This window comes from Corythoichthys intestinalis, chromosome 7 (genome assembly GCF_030265065.1).
Source record: "Corythoichthys intestinalis isolate RoL2023-P3 chromosome 7, ASM3026506v1, whole genome shotgun sequence".
Lineage (NCBI taxonomy): Eukaryota > Metazoa > Chordata > Actinopteri > Syngnathiformes > Syngnathidae > Corythoichthys > Corythoichthys intestinalis.
Genome location: NC_080401.1, coordinates 13266321 through 13282903, shown reverse-complemented (window position 1 = coordinate 13282903; position 16583 = coordinate 13266321). Strand labels below are relative to the sequence as shown.

General features: G+C 40.0%; 1 protein-coding gene across 4 annotated transcripts in view; it reads left to right on the top strand.

Moving 5' to 3' along the window:
* Positions 1-2643: 2643 nt before the first annotated feature.
* zfr2 (zinc finger RNA binding protein 2) overlaps positions 2644-16583 on the top strand; it is a 36511-nt gene continuing 22571 nt past the window's right edge. The window contains exons 1-8 of one of the 4 annotated variants that reach the window (XM_057841312.1): positions 2644-2810; positions 7657-7909; positions 8280-8397; positions 8792-8858; positions 8934-9019; positions 14920-15245; positions 15360-15548; positions 15732-15951. In XM_057841312.1, coding sequence (XP_057697295.1) covers positions 2758-2810; positions 7657-7909; positions 8280-8397; positions 8792-8858; positions 8934-9019; positions 14920-15245; positions 15360-15548; positions 15732-15951 — 1312 coding nt within the window. In that variant the 5' untranslated portion in view covers positions 2644-2757. Of the gene's footprint in view, positions 2811-7656; positions 7910-8279; positions 8398-8791; positions 9020-14919; positions 15246-15359; positions 15549-15731; positions 15952-16583 lie in introns of all 4 variants that reach the window. The other 3 variants (XM_057841313.1, XM_057841311.1, XM_057841310.1) reach the window with 3 other exon arrangements.

Genomic DNA, 16583 nt, shown 5'->3' with positions numbered 1-16583 from the left:
CATTTAGCACAAGACTGTTATTTGTCATGACCATACCATTTATTTAGCTATTGGGGAAAAGTACTTCGATAAAAAGAAGATCCTGTAAAAATATTGGAGTAGAGACTGAAACAATGATGTTTTGCCGCCCTCTACGTCGCATTGTCCTCGTTCTGAATAATTCCCCCTTGATGGCCTGAATTCTGAATCAGATGAAACCATGACCCTGTCGTATGGGGCTGACCTCATCCTCCTGTTGGGGACGCTAGAGCCCTGTAATGATAGGCGTGGCTAAACGGCGGATTAAAAGACTAATTTCTCGTCATCTGCGCTTTGCCAAATTGTTGTATATAGTCGAATCGTCTCAAAAATATGATTCTAATTCACATAATAATGCTATTCAAGACTTTTTTTTAATCCTGTCGTACGCACTTTAAAAGTGAAAGGAAGATATCAACTGCACTCTTTCATTCTGCCGTTAGTGTTGTATCGGTCGCGAACGATTCGTTCTTTTTGAACGAATTGTTTGGGTGAACGAGACCGAACTAATCACCATCTGCACTGATTCGTTCTATGAAGTTGGTGGCGCTTGTTCGCTGCGTGGGAGGGCGTTGAGCAAGCGGCAGCGTCTTCTGACATCGCACACGACCAATCAGACGCCAGCCTCATCGCGGGCAGGGGAGGGAGCGGAAACAGAATCATGGCGTATGTCACTCATTTCCACGTGTGGCCAATAAGCAGCCAGCGTGCAGGCAGGGGGGAAAGACAGAGTTTTGTCACTTCCCGTTCAGTGATTCGGTCCTCCGGTTCCTGACCTAGCTTGCTGCTAACTTGACTTTCCAGTAATGACTATGCGGTGAACGAGTCATAAAATGAAAGGAAACGACTTTGTCACATATTTGTTAACGTGGAGCCTATCAAATGCTGCTCAAAAAGACAAAAACACCACACAAATCTAGCGAGCATGGTTTAGTGTTCTACTTTTCTCAACAGACTCGGGACTGTGCCTATGACGATATACTATCAAATTTACAGTAATTTAAAACACACGTAGCTACGAGGCAAGCAAAACCTGAGCTGCGGTCGCGTGACGGCAGTGAAGCGGGCAGAGAACTGTCACTATATGGAGGCTTCATGGCAGCGATATGTACCTCATATGTGCACAGAAAAAAAATAATATTTAGTATGATCACCATAATACTGATTTGCAATGAAACTGTATATACATGTCAATTTTTTCCGAGTGTTTTTTTTTTTTTTCGTGTCAGAGGGTGTCGGTTGGTTTGACAAATTATGTCAATCCGTCCATCATGTGCTACTCAAGCGCCCCAAAAACAAAGCGCGCGGACACGGGAGATGTCGCAATATGTCTACATTTTTCTTAACAGACTAATGAGAGTAGAAAGGCGAAATCATAAAGCAAACAATTATTTCTCGTCAGCATTTGACGATCTGAGATGCGGGGACGACAGGGGAGCTGACCGGATTATTTTATTTATTAATACCAGTGCAAAAATTCAAAACGATCATCTTAATAATAAAAAACAAAAATACAACAGAGCGAGAGGTTAATATGATGTGTTGGCCGTTCCATAATTAGAAATTAAACTTTCGATTTATTTTTATTTTCGTGACAGCAAGCATGCCGCGTTGGCTGTTAGCAGCAGCATTGTATATGTGAGCAAGATCATGCTAAAGAAAGTCCGTGCGCCCCCGACCCCAAACCCCGACTTCCCCCTCAAAAGGAAAATGTTTAACCGTGTCCTAATTCGAAATGCAAGCACGAGCCATGACTTTGAGCCCATAGAACTAGGACAGACGACGCGGAAGTCCTCCCTCGCTTTTGCAGCAGCGGGAGGGAGACGAGGCTGTCTCTGAGAGCAGAATGATATCGCCTGTCACTCATTTCTGAAACTACGACGAGTGGTCAATGTGCAAGAGAGGGAGGGACCAAGCAATGTCACTTCCCGTTCAGTTATACTGCGAAGCGGTCTTTGGTGATTCGTTCGGTAACGTCACTTCCCGTTCACTAACCGAACGATTCATTTGGGTGGGGAGGGAGATGAGGGGGGCGAACGATTCGTTGAACGATTCGTTTGAACGAATCGTTTTACTGAACGAACCGGAATGGATTCGTTTACTCAAGTGAACGACAGATCCCGTCACTATCTGCCGTCAGCCCCGCGGTGCGTTCAGGTACACCACACAAAATACGAGTCCCACATTGGAACCAGATTTATTACAGGTATTATTATTATCATTATTACCATTATTATATTATTAATCCAATTTTTATTCATAATATATTTGTTTTGCTCTTTGTAATTGCTATTTGCAATAGTAACAGCAGTATTTATTAGGATTTAATGTAGGTTTTCGGGCTGTGGAACAAATTAATGGAATTATAATGCAGTCATATGGGAAACTCCTGCACGATATACGACCATTTCGACTTGCAATCAAGGTCCTGGAACAAATTAACTTCAAATGTAGAGGTGGGACTTTGTATCGCCCTGTTTCTGTTTTCCAAAGTATTGTTTGTCTATTTTCCCCATAACCCTATACGTAATTTTGGACCCTTTCAGTTTTCGCCCTTTCGCATAAAATGTTGAAAATTTACGCCTAAATATTATGGAAATACACAGGTGCGTTGCAAGTACAAACAAAATCCAGCCGTTCTGGCGTTACCTTTGGCTTTTGCAAGAGGGGAACTATCTTGCTATGTGCCATACCTTGACTCTTTGATTACTGGCAGCGCTGTAGACTAGAGAAGCCAAGATGGCATCAAGCAATTATTTCGGCTTCACCCATGCCACCGGTGCCCAGTACAGGTAACTAAAATGATATACGGCCGTTTGAACCTAACATTTATGCTCTTATAATAGTCGTCGTGGTGCCCGTTGTGTGTTGAAGTTTCCACAAGTGCCGCTCTGCTGACAAAGCTACCTTGAGCTAAGCTAAACTGCGTTCGCTAACCCGAGTTCATGCTGTCTGTTTCTGTTTGACTGCCATCATTCAGTCGCGTGCTGACTTACTTAAACGTCACTCTGAAAAATTGTGCGTGAAGAGTGTCCACTACCCAAGCTTTGTTGATGGATGAAACATGGCTAATGGCTAAATGGTCGGCGAGTGAGCAGACTTCACCTGAGAGTTAAGTGTGCATAAAGAGGAAGGCACGGCTGCGGTGGATTTATGTTGTCTTTGACAAAGTGGTGATGAAAAGTGATTAACACGAGGTCAGTCAGACACAGTCAATCATGTAATGTCCTACGATGGATAAGCTTCGCACGACTCGCTAAGAGCTCGTTCCTGATTACTTTGCCTATCAGAATTGAAAAGTCCTGTTTTATTAAGGCCAAGTAAACGTTAATATTGTCCAACGTTAGATAATGAATTTACGTTTACCCTGAACTGTCCATTCAACCCTTTCAGAGACGATGGTCTACGACAGTGGATGGCTATTCAAAAGTTGACACCTAAGAGCTTTAACCCTTTATAAAGCAAGTGACTATTTTTGGTAATTAAAAAGAACTTTAATATTATCAATCATAATGTTTGTTTAATTTATCAATCTCAATTGTATTTTTATCGTTTTCAAATGAATAAATAAAACAATGGCTTAATAAAATGTTGTTAAAAAGTTAATGACATAAAAACAGAAATACAAATTGGTTACGGCCTCAACACAAGATCAGTTTTTATTTTTTCATAACATTTAACTCATTGCAAGCCATTGATATTGGCATACCTCCAATGGCGTACCGCAAACAACACGTCACTTCCGCTCATTAATATTCATGACTTTAGCTACTGTTGCTAAGGGGGGACATACCACCGTTTGTCCCTAATAGGAAATGAATGGAAATCGTGTATGAAGAAGATGTTTACAGAGCTAAATCTACCAATTCTCTCCGAAAATTATGTCCCTGGTGCAAAATTCCCTGGCAAAGATGTGGAAGAACATAAAAATGTTCAGTTAAAGAGATGGCTTGAGTTTCGAGGGCTGAAAAAGACTAAAAAAACGAGCCGACCTAAGCATAGCCTTAGCTATTTTATCGACACCCTTTTCTTACGCGACTGACAATGACATTCTCCAGTTTCAACAAGCTATCCTTTACCACCAGCCCTGTCTTTCTTATATATTATATCCTCTGGTTGTCCTATCTCTGACCGTTCTTGGGTGTAATTTAGTTAGTTTTGTGTAGCGATCGCAAATGCTAGTCAGTGACAGCCAACGAACACTTTTAATTTTTTCATTGATAACAAATCTTAATTCTATCATTTATTTACACTTCCCCCTTACTAAAGTTGTTGTTTTTTTTTTTTTTTTTTTTTTACAACAGAAAAGGTAGACTGGTATCTGACTGGCAGTCAGATACCATTTTAATTCTTTTCAGGTCATTCATTGTCGGACAGAAGCAGCACGGCACAACATCACGCTAAAAAATAAGTTAAAAATATCAAAATGGCTTACTTCTTTGTTCTCTGTAAGACCATGCCAACCCAACAAAATGTTTACTGCATATGAAATGTGAATGGCTTCACCCTGGCTTCACCTAGCTGCCGTTAAAACGTCCGCTCAAGTTGATTAATTCTTCACATTTTTCTTCCGAGTTTCGGGAAACTTATGAAGCAGTTATGAAGAAACATCCTTCATATGTCGTAATGTCTAGAGTCGTTCCTACATGTTCCAAAAAGCAATGTGTGATCGGCATGTACGTTTTTGAAATATTACCAGAGAAAAGTAGCAGAATTAACATTGTTTCTATGCGAGGGCAGGTCTATAGTGTCCCACTCTTGCTTTACTTCCGCTTTATGATGCGACGTCACGATCTAAAAATAGCATGCGTGCGGTACGCCATTCATTTAAACCAAGAAGACTCTCTGTGAATGCTCTTGTTTTAGGAACATTGACGGCGCTAAACGTCCAATCCAAGGGTTTAGATTTGATCTCAACATTGGTAGGGACGATATAACAGCATAGCCTGCATGTACACGTTTTGCTGGGGAGGGGACATTAATAAGAACAAATTATTGAACAGGGGTCAGGGCCACATTTCTCACGAATATGAACCTAATTAATTGATAGGCGAAATGATCAACACAAAATAATTCTGTATTGACTTATATTAACTTTTATACGAATTGGTTCCCGTGATACCACGTTCGATTCAAACCTTTGTTTTAAAAAAAATACTAAAGAAACAATTTGAAGTGCAAGTCCCTTTATTAAAAAAATGGGGTGCTATCCAAGAATGGGTACACTTCTGGGGAACACTGGAGCCCCCCTAGAGTCAAACTATAGTATTGTAATAAGTGATTTGGGGAAAAAATGATGAAAAAAAAAATCTGAAATATCCAAGGACAAAACTACATCTTAGGCATCCTAGACAACCCCAAGACTCGAACCAAAGTACTCTCATGAAATTCTGATGTGTGATTTCATTTTACAGAATTTTTTTTTCATGTCAGTTCATGTTCATGTCAGTGTCCCTCTGAAGTGGACTTATTCTTGGGACTTGCACTCTGAAGCCACCGCGTTGCATTACGGTACTGCATATAATGCAAACAATGATCCAAATGATGGACAGCTAGCTTGACTTCGTTGTTTCTTGTGGAGGCTGGATGGACCACAATAGTTTAACAACTTACCAAGCACACACAGGTTAATGCTACGCTAACTCTGATGCAGGTCAGACTTTTAGTAGCAAAATTAGTGGGGTTTCCTCCCACCTCCACAACATTGACGTCTTTTTACATTACTTGCAGTGGCTCGGTCTGGCCGAAAATTTTTTCCTGATATCTCTCCCCTTCCAAGGGGGTGGAGGAGAGGGCATGTTGTATTTTTGTCGGTGGGGTTGTGTGAGTGTGGTTGGCCAGTGGAGGGGGCAAGGGGTCAATTCATCAGCCAATCAAATGTGCATTTGAGGGGAAAAAATGGACCGGTACATTCAGCAAGTAAAATCCGAACATAATGAAAATAATTCACTTCATAATGGTAGGGTCTATTCTATCCTTACAACATATGAGAAGACAATCTAAATTACCTATATAACTGAAGTCATTATATAATGCAGATAAGGTGGCTTAAAAATTTGTGGGGACAATTTGAGCATCCTGAAAAGTTGGTAGTGTTATGTCCCTATGCAAACCTACACCCTTGGTCCAATCCATTTTGACGTTAGTTCTTTTAACTCGAGTAATTCGATGAGAAAAAAAAAACTTCAAATCAAATTTTGCTGCTTCGGGGATTCGTTTAATTAGCATGTCATTGTAATGGTTTGTTTTTAAAGTTTTGCATTTAGTTTTATTGATTTGGATGGATACACTGCCCTCTAGTGGCAACAGTGAATATGCCATCACTTTTGTAACATGGCGGTGTCTTGCTTCTCCCTGTTAAGACCAACATTAGGAATGTTTTTGTTTGATGTATTTGTAGGGTTGCCGCCTTTCAGATATAGAAATAAAGGACGCCCCCCTCGCACCAAAGCCCTACAGGTGACGAAAAAAACGGTCATCCCAAAAACTCCTAAAATAGAAAGAAATGTATCTATTTATATATATTCCGTATTGGTTCAATTCGGAACGCAACTTTTCAACCATTTTTTGAAACCGATATCGATAATTTCCTGCTCCTCAAGGCCAATACCAATACGATAACCGATAATATATATACAATTTTTAAATGTATATTCACCTGAGTTTTTGAACACCTAGAGGTAAAAAATACTACTGTTGGATTCAATGTAGATTTGCCTTTGACCTAACCAGATTTTTACATGATGACATGAACACTATTATAATGAACAAAACAAAGACACACAGTTTTGACGTCAAATAAAGTGCCCGTATTTATTTTTTCAAATAAATATAATTTGAGTCGATCACAATCAATCGGTCAGTGTCAGGAAGATGTGTTCACCTGAACAGTGAGCACTGAATTAAAACAAACACACAGCCAACAGGTATTGTGCTTTGTCAGCAGATAAAACATTTGGTGCAACAGGAGAGGATACTGTTGTGGTCTTGGTCCATGGAACAATTTTCCTAACCTGGCAATTATAAACGGCAAGCCTATCAAGAACCACAAGGCCTCTCAAGAACTTGTAAACATAACCCTGTCAAATCCAAACATTTGCTAATTGCCATAGTAATGTTCATCACTTAGTGATGGAAAAATATGGCCTCTAGAACAGTAACAAAACTTTGCATAGTGGCCAAACAGGAGCGGAAACAAACACCACGGATCACAATCCACCGACACTGTGTCAAATATTATATTATTGGTCGTGCACCTGTACTCGTACTTTAAGTTCATACCGTTTATATTTTCTACTAACAGTGGGGAAAAAAACAGCCTAGTGCCGGCCCCTACCTAGATAAAACAATGGAAGAAAAAGTCCTTATATGCAAGCAGTACTGTAGATAAACACACAGTTATGACAACAAAGAATGATTTTGTGCAACCATGTGAAATGGACAGATATATGTTCAAGTCAATGAATGGAAATATATATCTACACACCCTATTCCGATCCCCTGAAAAATCTGATCTGATCAGCCCGAATTCCAGTCACATGATTGGATCAGGGACATCCCTAGTAATTAATATAAATAGGGATGTTTACATTAGGTCAGTCCTGCTCATTGTTCTAACCCGTGTGTTTCCTCTCTCAGTACCCAGCCTACCCCAGCCTACTCTCATCCCTCAACAGCTACTTACAGTGTCCAGCAGGCTCCCACAGTGCCTCATGCCGTGACCGCCTCATACTCTCCAGCCACAGTGCAGGCGGCCCAGCCTGTAGTCAGTTCTCCTTACGCCTATCAGAGCCACCAGCCCCCTCAGGATTATAACTACAGGCAACCAGACCCCCCGGCACCACCTCTGCCCACCACCACACAGCAGACGTATCAGGTGTACTCTGACACGGTGGGCTCATATTTTTAATGTTGTTTCAAGCATTGCCGTGTAGTTTTCCTATACAGTGATCCCTCCTTTTTTGCGGTTAATGGGGACCAATCTCGCAGCAGCGACCAATCACACGCCTTGTATGAGTGCTCGTGGGTATGTAGAACGCTCCTGAGTCATGTCTGCCTTGCTGCGAACCAATGTCTCCTTCGCATCAAAATGAAACGTGTATTTTTTTTTTTTTTTAAAGAATACTTTATAACACCCTGCAAACCCTACTGAATCCGCAAACCGCTAAGTCGCAAGGGATCACTGTACATCACTTTCAAGTTTAAAAGCCATACAGTTAAATGGCTTGACCTGATTTTGATTCTGTATATATTATTTGTAGCAGGATAACTACAACTATGCCCGACCTGCTGTTGTGACCACATATGACAATAAACAGTACTACCAGACGAGTATTGCTTCTGCCCAGAGGAGTACTGCTGACAATTACTACCAAACTGGTGAGAAAGTTTTTTTCTTAGCATTTTCTGATTTGAATTATTTAAAAATGTGTCTGCAGGTATTTTTAGGATTCGTTTAAAAGATAGTGACTCGATTACACTATTTCGACTTTGAAATGATCAGAGAGCTATAAAAATATGTAGATTGTTAATGTAGTTTACAATCATGGGGTAGGACTGTTAGTAATACTTTGCCCCTCTAGTGGCTAGAAGGGGACTCGGAGTTCACTTGACCTGCATTTTCTAATCATTTCATACATAATATGATATAATCATATGGTGTTCATGCATCCAGTTAAATGCTCGGTCAAAACTTTGACAGGAAGTCCCGGAAGATCCGCCAGGCATATCTGATGTCCTGTCACCCTTCTCATTGCCCTCTTTGCTCTTTTAGTCGGCGTGAAAAGTGCTTACACTCCAGCCCCCACCACCGCATACAGCCACCCATCTCCTCTCCAGAGGCAGGTTACAACGATGAAACCACTGACGCCTAGCAGCTTGGTGTCCACCAGCTATAATATCTACTCACCGTCCAGCAGTGCGCAGCAACCGCAAACTTCCATTTCATCCTATAAGCCTGGCTCCACCTTCAGCTCGACCGCTTCAGCCACCTCATACTCTGGTAAGAATCATGACTCATCTTGTAAGATTCAGAGGCTTTGGGTGTTTAAATGATGTTGATACCAATGTCAGTTGGGTGAAATATTTTAGCATTTAAAACTGTCAGACACACACAACGCTACCGCTGAGAAACACATTTTTTTTTTTAGACTTCATAACCTATTGACATAACACGGGAAACGGGGCCGATTCGTAGGTGGCCTATTTTCAAAAACTTCAAATTCAAATATTTACAAAACCAAAGCTGCTACCGTTCTAAAACCAAAACGGGCTTGTACCTTAGCCATATATGAGTCTCCATGAGCAGCGGCATCAAAAAATGTAGTCGTTCCCTTATAAAATCCCGATTAATTATTTTCTATATAAGTATAACACAACTTGAAATGGCTATAAAAGTCTCAGATTTTACACTAGATCAGTACTTCTCAAATGGTGGGGCGAGCTCCCCCAGGGGGACGCAGAGTGATGCCAGGGGTGGCGCATGTGACCTCGGGGAAAATGCTTTTTTTTTTTTTTTTTGCCGTACTAGAATACAGTGTACTTGCACATCCACTCAGTGGGTGGCAGTGGCGCTCTCATTTTCAGAGTGTGCGCAGTATTTTTGAACTAAGCAACAGCAAACAGAAAAGAGATATGAAGAGCTTTGCGCCGTTTTTAAAAGCAGTTTTCCGGCCGGACTCACGCAGCGGCCCACTGTCTTCTCCGGTTCTCACGTGTCCGCCTAAGAAGTGCCATTTTCGACTTTCGTCACGACGACCGCCCTCAACTACGGTTCTCCCTCGGCCGCCGAGAGTGCGCTTTTTTGGGCCGTTTGCCTTTGACTTTTAATAGTAGTAGTAAGAGACAGTAAGAGATGAGGAAAGACCACTGTTTACTGGGTCTAAAAATGATTATAGCGGACAGCCGGAAGCCAAATCAATTAAGACGCCACTTAAAGACATTAGACCTCAATCTCATTGATAAGCCGCTTGATTGTTTTTCAGCGAAAACGTGCCGAATATTGCCAACAATCGTCCCGCTTTGTCAGTGTTATATCAGTAAACCAGTGAGCACTGTTAGCATGCTCAGTGCAAAATAACCCCACACCATTGCAAAAGAGGTGATACCGTGAGCAGCGAAAATAAAAACTGTCCTTCTGTCCAAAGACACTTTTTTTTCTTTTTAGTTTTTTTTTTTTTTGGTCATATTTTTTGGCATATTATCCTCATGAGTTAATGTTTCTAATCTGTTTGAATTTGTTATTATTTAGTGATTTCATTACATTTCATTTTTCAGTATCAAATGGTCAAAAATGTACCTTGAGTGTATTTTTACAGTTCGGATGTGACTTTTTTTTTTTTTTTTTAATTCAGCCAAATTGATGCGTGTTAAGTCTTTTCTGTTACAAACAAAACAATGTTAATAAAGTTATACTTTATTATAAGTTGGTCTATGTTACTTTTTTTCTTTAATAGAAAAAAAGGACACAATGTTAGGCAGAGGTGTACTTATAATAGTAATAGACAAATGATACTCTGATGGCGGCAGAGAGTTTGGTGGGGGCGCGAAACATTTACGTCTTCCTTGGGGGGGGGGCGTAACAGAAAATAATTGAGAAGCACTGCACTAGATGCACAAAAATCACTAAATGCAGAGATAATCACCTATATTTTCAGGATCAATAGCAATATTTAACATATAAGTTTTTGACCAAAATAGGAACTTATTTTTTTTTTGTTTAGTTTTCAACAGCTAATAAGTCACTCAATTTAACATCAGAAACTTAATACTTAAGGTAAACATGCAGAATCAATCATAAATAAAATGTAAATAGATAATTAATAAATTCTATATACAATCACAACTTATTATAGAATAGAATATTCCTTTATTATCATTATACACTATATACTGTTAGCGAATTAGGCTAGCGGCCGCCTGGCATAAAAGGAGCTTTTCTGGCAAAAATTCTTGTGAATAAATGCTTAAATCCCCAAATTCTTCATAGATATGGACGTAAAACAGTCTCGATTTTTGGTTAAAAGCAAAGAAACCATACAGTTAACGTTGATTTTACGTATTTTAACGAAGTACCATACTACTATGTTAGCGAATGAGGCTAGCGGCCACCTGGCGTAAAAGGAGCTTTTCTGGCGAGAATTCTTGTGAATAACTGCTTAAATCCCCGAATTCTTCATAAATATGGACGTAAAACAGTCTCTATTCTTAGTTAAAAGCAAAGAAACCGTACAGTTAGCGTTTATTTTATGTATATTGACGAAGTACCATGCTACTATGTTAGCGAATTAGGCTAGCGGCCGCCTGGCGTAAAAGGAGCTTTTCTGGAAAAGAAAACATTGAAAAAGTTTTATAGGCAAAGTTTTATAGTAAAATAGAAAATAGATTTTGGTGCGAAACATCAGGGATCTTATTTTAAAGCCATATTACCAAGTGTAATTGGTGCTTTATTATGATAAAATCTGGTGTTCTGAAATGCTGTGTCCATGCATAAATAACCTGCAGGTAAGTGCAGCCTTGATTTGTGTGTTATTTTATGTTGTCAAATGATCACTATCATAACATTTTAAACAAATATATCTCGAAATTCATTTACCCACATTTGTTTACGATTGCAGCTTTTATACTTATGGTTTTGATATTTTCGCTTTAAAAATTTTAAATGGCTAGCTAAATGTTCTTGTTACTATTCATATGCATATATACTAGTATAGTAGTCCTTCTCAAAAAATTAGTATACCAGTATAGTACAATTGTTACTATTCAGGTGCATATTAATGAATAACAGCATTATGAATTAGATCAATTTGACACATTAATCTAATTCTATGTGATGTGTTTTTACCTTGACAAAATGTAAGATACAATAATGGTTAACGGTTTAGAAAATTTGTAAGACTGGTAGTCCCTGGTTTATGAACCAGTTCCGTTCCTACGCTGGCGATACCACCCGAATTTCCGCGCAAATAGGACAAAACCCTTTAAAGGGTATGTAGTGCCCTGGGAAAATTTTAATATTCCATCATTTATCCATAAAAGCATACCTTTTGTATTCATATCATGCCACTTCGTGTAATTACACACAAGAAAATGAGAGAAATTTGGCTCGATTGTCAAGCTAAAACGACCGGCTCCTGAGATCTGGCAGATTGTGTGCGTGACGTCACGACAAGTGAATAGAGTGCCACCGGCCACTAGGGGGGCAGCGCCTGTCTGCATCAATATAATTCCTTCTAGTGAGGGGAGAATTAGGGGTGTTTTGAGCTGTTTATGCTGATGCATTGTGTTCGTCCTGCACATATTCCAGGTTCCCTCATGAAGAAACACCCCTCGTTGTCAATAAAAGAGAATTCAGAATTGACAGTGAGGGGTGTTTCTTCAACAAGAAAAAGGCTCAGTGCTTTAATACTGAATGGCGGCGATGATGGCAGACAATTTCGTTTCTAGTTTCAGCGACGAATCTGACGTAGATGGACGTAACGAATGTTCATCTAATGATGACGAGGAGAGTTACGAAGCTTTAATCGGTGTTTTAGGTTACCAATTTGAGCTCAAACGAACGCCAATGCACCGTAATGAAACGGTCATTGAGGGGAGCAATGACACTGATGAAACATCGGCAGCAGATCGTGTGGGAAACACCAATGATTTGTTTTGCATTTCTTTTTGTGAAGCTGATACACCGTGACTGCAAAATAAAGGAATGCATAGAATAATTATCATTTATTGCGCTATCATAGCTTTTCGCTCTGCCAACAGACACAAATATGAATGGGATCAGAGGATTTGTTCTATATATTTTACGAACGAGAATTTATACATGTGTCCAGTCCTGTATCCAATGTGTGACATTTTTTTATTATAAAAGAATACTCACTCTGGCCATTTCGAGCTTGGCTGCTCCCCTCCTTTGCTTAGCTTTAGCCTCCTTTACCAGTCATCGTCGTCTTTCTTGATATCTCGGGACATTTAGGTGGCTGCGCCTGTATGGTCGGCACCGCATCTCCTTTGAGCAGCAGTCTTTTAGCAAAACCCGATTTCACTTGTCCATAGTTCGAGAAGCTTTCAGGTGAAAAATGCACTCCACAGAAAAGCGTGCCGGAGGCTGTGTCTAGAAAATTAGCCCTCTTTGCACGGACGAACTTTACCCATTGTCTGTGTAGTCCAGCTTTTTTTTTCGCGTTCAGGAACTCATGGATACTATATTCCGATAAATAACTATTTGTACACCACATAGCACAGCAGTTTTGAACCATTTTTGTGATGTTTTGGTCAAACAAACCCCAACGCTACTCTCTCGTCGTTAAAAAACAATGGCACCTGGCTCCGCCTCGACTGTCAATCACTTGTCGTGACGTCTCCGCCCCATTCGGCTGTTTACGGAACACTTTCGGAAATGTTCGTCATTTTCGATCTATTTTCGATAATTGCTCATTAATGTGATTGATTTTTTTGTTAACTTTATCAATATTTGTTATCTTGGCACATAACGGTTCTATTGATGTCTCACACCCCCTTTGCCGCTACATACCCTTTAAATACCCTTAATCTCAGAATAACTATCCAAAAACATGTATTATACATCATATTAATGAAATAAAGTAAAAAAATTAGACAGCTATTTCTTCCCTTCTTTAACATTGATCACACCATAGTTCTCCTTACAACTGACATTTGTCACCGTCGAACTATGAACACATATCTAGAAAATACAATCATTCATGACAGAGCGTACAATTATGCTATAAAGTAAATCAATAGAGACATATTTGCTCACAAAAAAATTTGCTGCACAATAATACCGAGGGAAATAAGGTCCAAATCTTGAGCAATTCAACAAGGAAAACGGCAGCTACTAGTGGCACCGGTCCAGCGGTGAAAACGGACGCTGCTTAATAAGCTAGTTGGCTAATAGCAGCTAACGGGGGGCATCACCAAGCTGGCGCCGTTTACCCTTTCTCTGCCTTCTTATTATAATGAAATACCAGATATGCATCACAATTACAGATCAACTATTTAGATTTAATAAATAACTAAATTAAATGACAAATAATATACAGTACTGCACTTCCCATCAATGCTGAGAGGTAGCAGACAAGACACACTGTTACGCCACTTAAAAAAAAAAAAAAAAAAGACGACTGGAGACAAAACTGTGTATGAGACGCCGACGTCGCAAATCCAAATAACATAAGTTGGGTATGTCGTAACTTGATGACTACCGGTAATTGCCAATGTTTCTGGTTTTAGATACAAGACTGCAAATCAACTTAATGGTATACAATCCATCAATTGCTTTTTTATATGCCAAAACACTCAACATCATAATGTTTGCACTGTATCTAGAGAAATTACCAACATCACCAGATGTCAAACTCAACTTTGTAAAACAAAGTTATTATGAATGTGCCTGACATGAAGTAGTCCTATATGGCAGGGGTTCCCAACCTATTCCACTAAGGCACACTGTGGGTGCAGGATTTCATTCTTACCAAACAAGATGACAACACTTTTTCCCCAATCTGGTGTTTTACAAGTGCAATCAGTTGATTGCAGTCAGGTGTGGCTTGTTTTAGCAGAAGCCTCATTGGTTCAACTGTCTCTGCTGGATCGGCTGGAACAAAAACCAGGACCCACAGTGTGCCTTGAGGACTGGGTTGAAAACCCCTGCTATATGGCATATTGAAATCTAATGAAGAGCTGTATCAATAATTGCCTTTAAATTTGGTAAATGGAGATGAATAGTCGGGTATGTGTCAGGTAAGTTTGGAGATGACTTCAATTGGCATTTTATTGATGGTCAAAAAAATAAATTAATCTTTTTTTCCTGGCCAGTGTGAAGTTTCAGGTGAATTAAAATTTCTGCCTGTTGAACTTAATTTTGTTCTTCTATCTTCCCCACAGGCCATAGCTACTCTACGTATGGGTCAACTGGCTACACCTCTACATCTGCCACCTATTACCGCTCAGCCCAGCAGTCTTCGGCCCAGCCTCCACACCAACGAAAGCAACAGCCGCCACCCCAACAGCCTCAACAACAACCACGCTCCAAGCAACTGACGAGCGCTTCTTGGAGCAATCCCGGTAGCAACATGGTGACGACTTCAATGGGAAGCACCTACAAAAGGCCTGCATTTCACCAGAACAAGCTGCCGAAGCCTAAAGGACCCGCCAAGCCACCCCAGCTTCATTACTGTGACATTTGTAAGATAAGCTGTGCAGGCCCTCAGGTGAGAATGATAAATTGTTAGATATTTATTCAAGGTTTAATTTTATTGCAATTTATGTGTTAGGATTGTTTTCTGATTTGTTTTTTTTTTTAACATTCTTTCTTCTTGAATCAGACTTATTGGGAGCACCTTGAGGGCCAGAAACATAAGAAAAAAGAAGCTGCTCTGAAGACTGGCAGTCAGACGGGGGCTTGCAATGGAACCAAAGGGGTTCAAACTCACTTACGATGCGAGTTGTGTGATGTGTCCTGCACTGGAATTGATGCCTACACTGCGCACATCCGGGGCGCCAAACACCAGAAGGTTTGTGCAGCTGTTCAATTCTTTGTTTTAGATCGGCAGGAAGTCAACCAGCATGCTCCATGTTTCATTAAACAGATGTTTCAACTGTTCTGATATCTTCTCGAGACAGATACCCAACAGGAATTGGACCATGAGATAAATATTAGTTATTTTTCCCCTTTTTTTGTGCATGTGTTTGTAAAGGTGTTGAAACTGCACACCAAACTGGGCAAGCCTATTCCCTCCACTGAGCCTGTTTTGGTGAAGACATCAACAACTACCAAGCTATCGGGCTCCTCCACCGACGTGGCCTCGGAAGCAAACACTGCTGCGTCTACTGCCGCACCCAAACCTTCTTTAAACACTGCAGCAAAAACAATTACAAATGTGAAGAAACTCGTTCCGTCCAAGTTAACTTTGACTGGTAAGTTGAGAAGGCATTCCACATTCAATATGAGCTAATTATTGCTAATATGGTTGCAAGATGTATATTTTCTTTCTTTTAAATACATGTTGGTAAGGGGTTTTGTTGAACAAAATATCAGTAAACTTCAAACTAGCAGTCCGACACTTTCAGGTGGCCAATAGTAAAAATAAAAAAAAAACGACGCAAAATATTGGGAGTTCCCTTACACATTTGTGTACTTTTAATTAATCTTTTTTTAATTAAAAAAAAAACAAAAAAAAACAAGGCAAATAATAGTGTTTCCATATGTGCTATGAATCACTTCCGGCCTCGCCACCGCATCTGCGTTGGCTCGTGCCAGTGTACAAAAATGTACACATACCTACAACATCAAATTATTACTATTAATTATTAAAAGCTTTGTTTACATTTCTTTTTAGGGCAAGGGGGCTATTTTTGGTAATCTAGTAAAACTTACCGAGGTCACAATATTATCATCAAAATATATTGTTCGCACATGTGGAAGCCAGATCTCAATTATAATAGCGTAGCGCACGTAACACGTACCCTTTGCTCATCAAATATTCTTGACGTTAGCAACTGTTGCTAGGGGGGTCAAACTCGCATTTGTCCCTCATGCTAGATGCGTG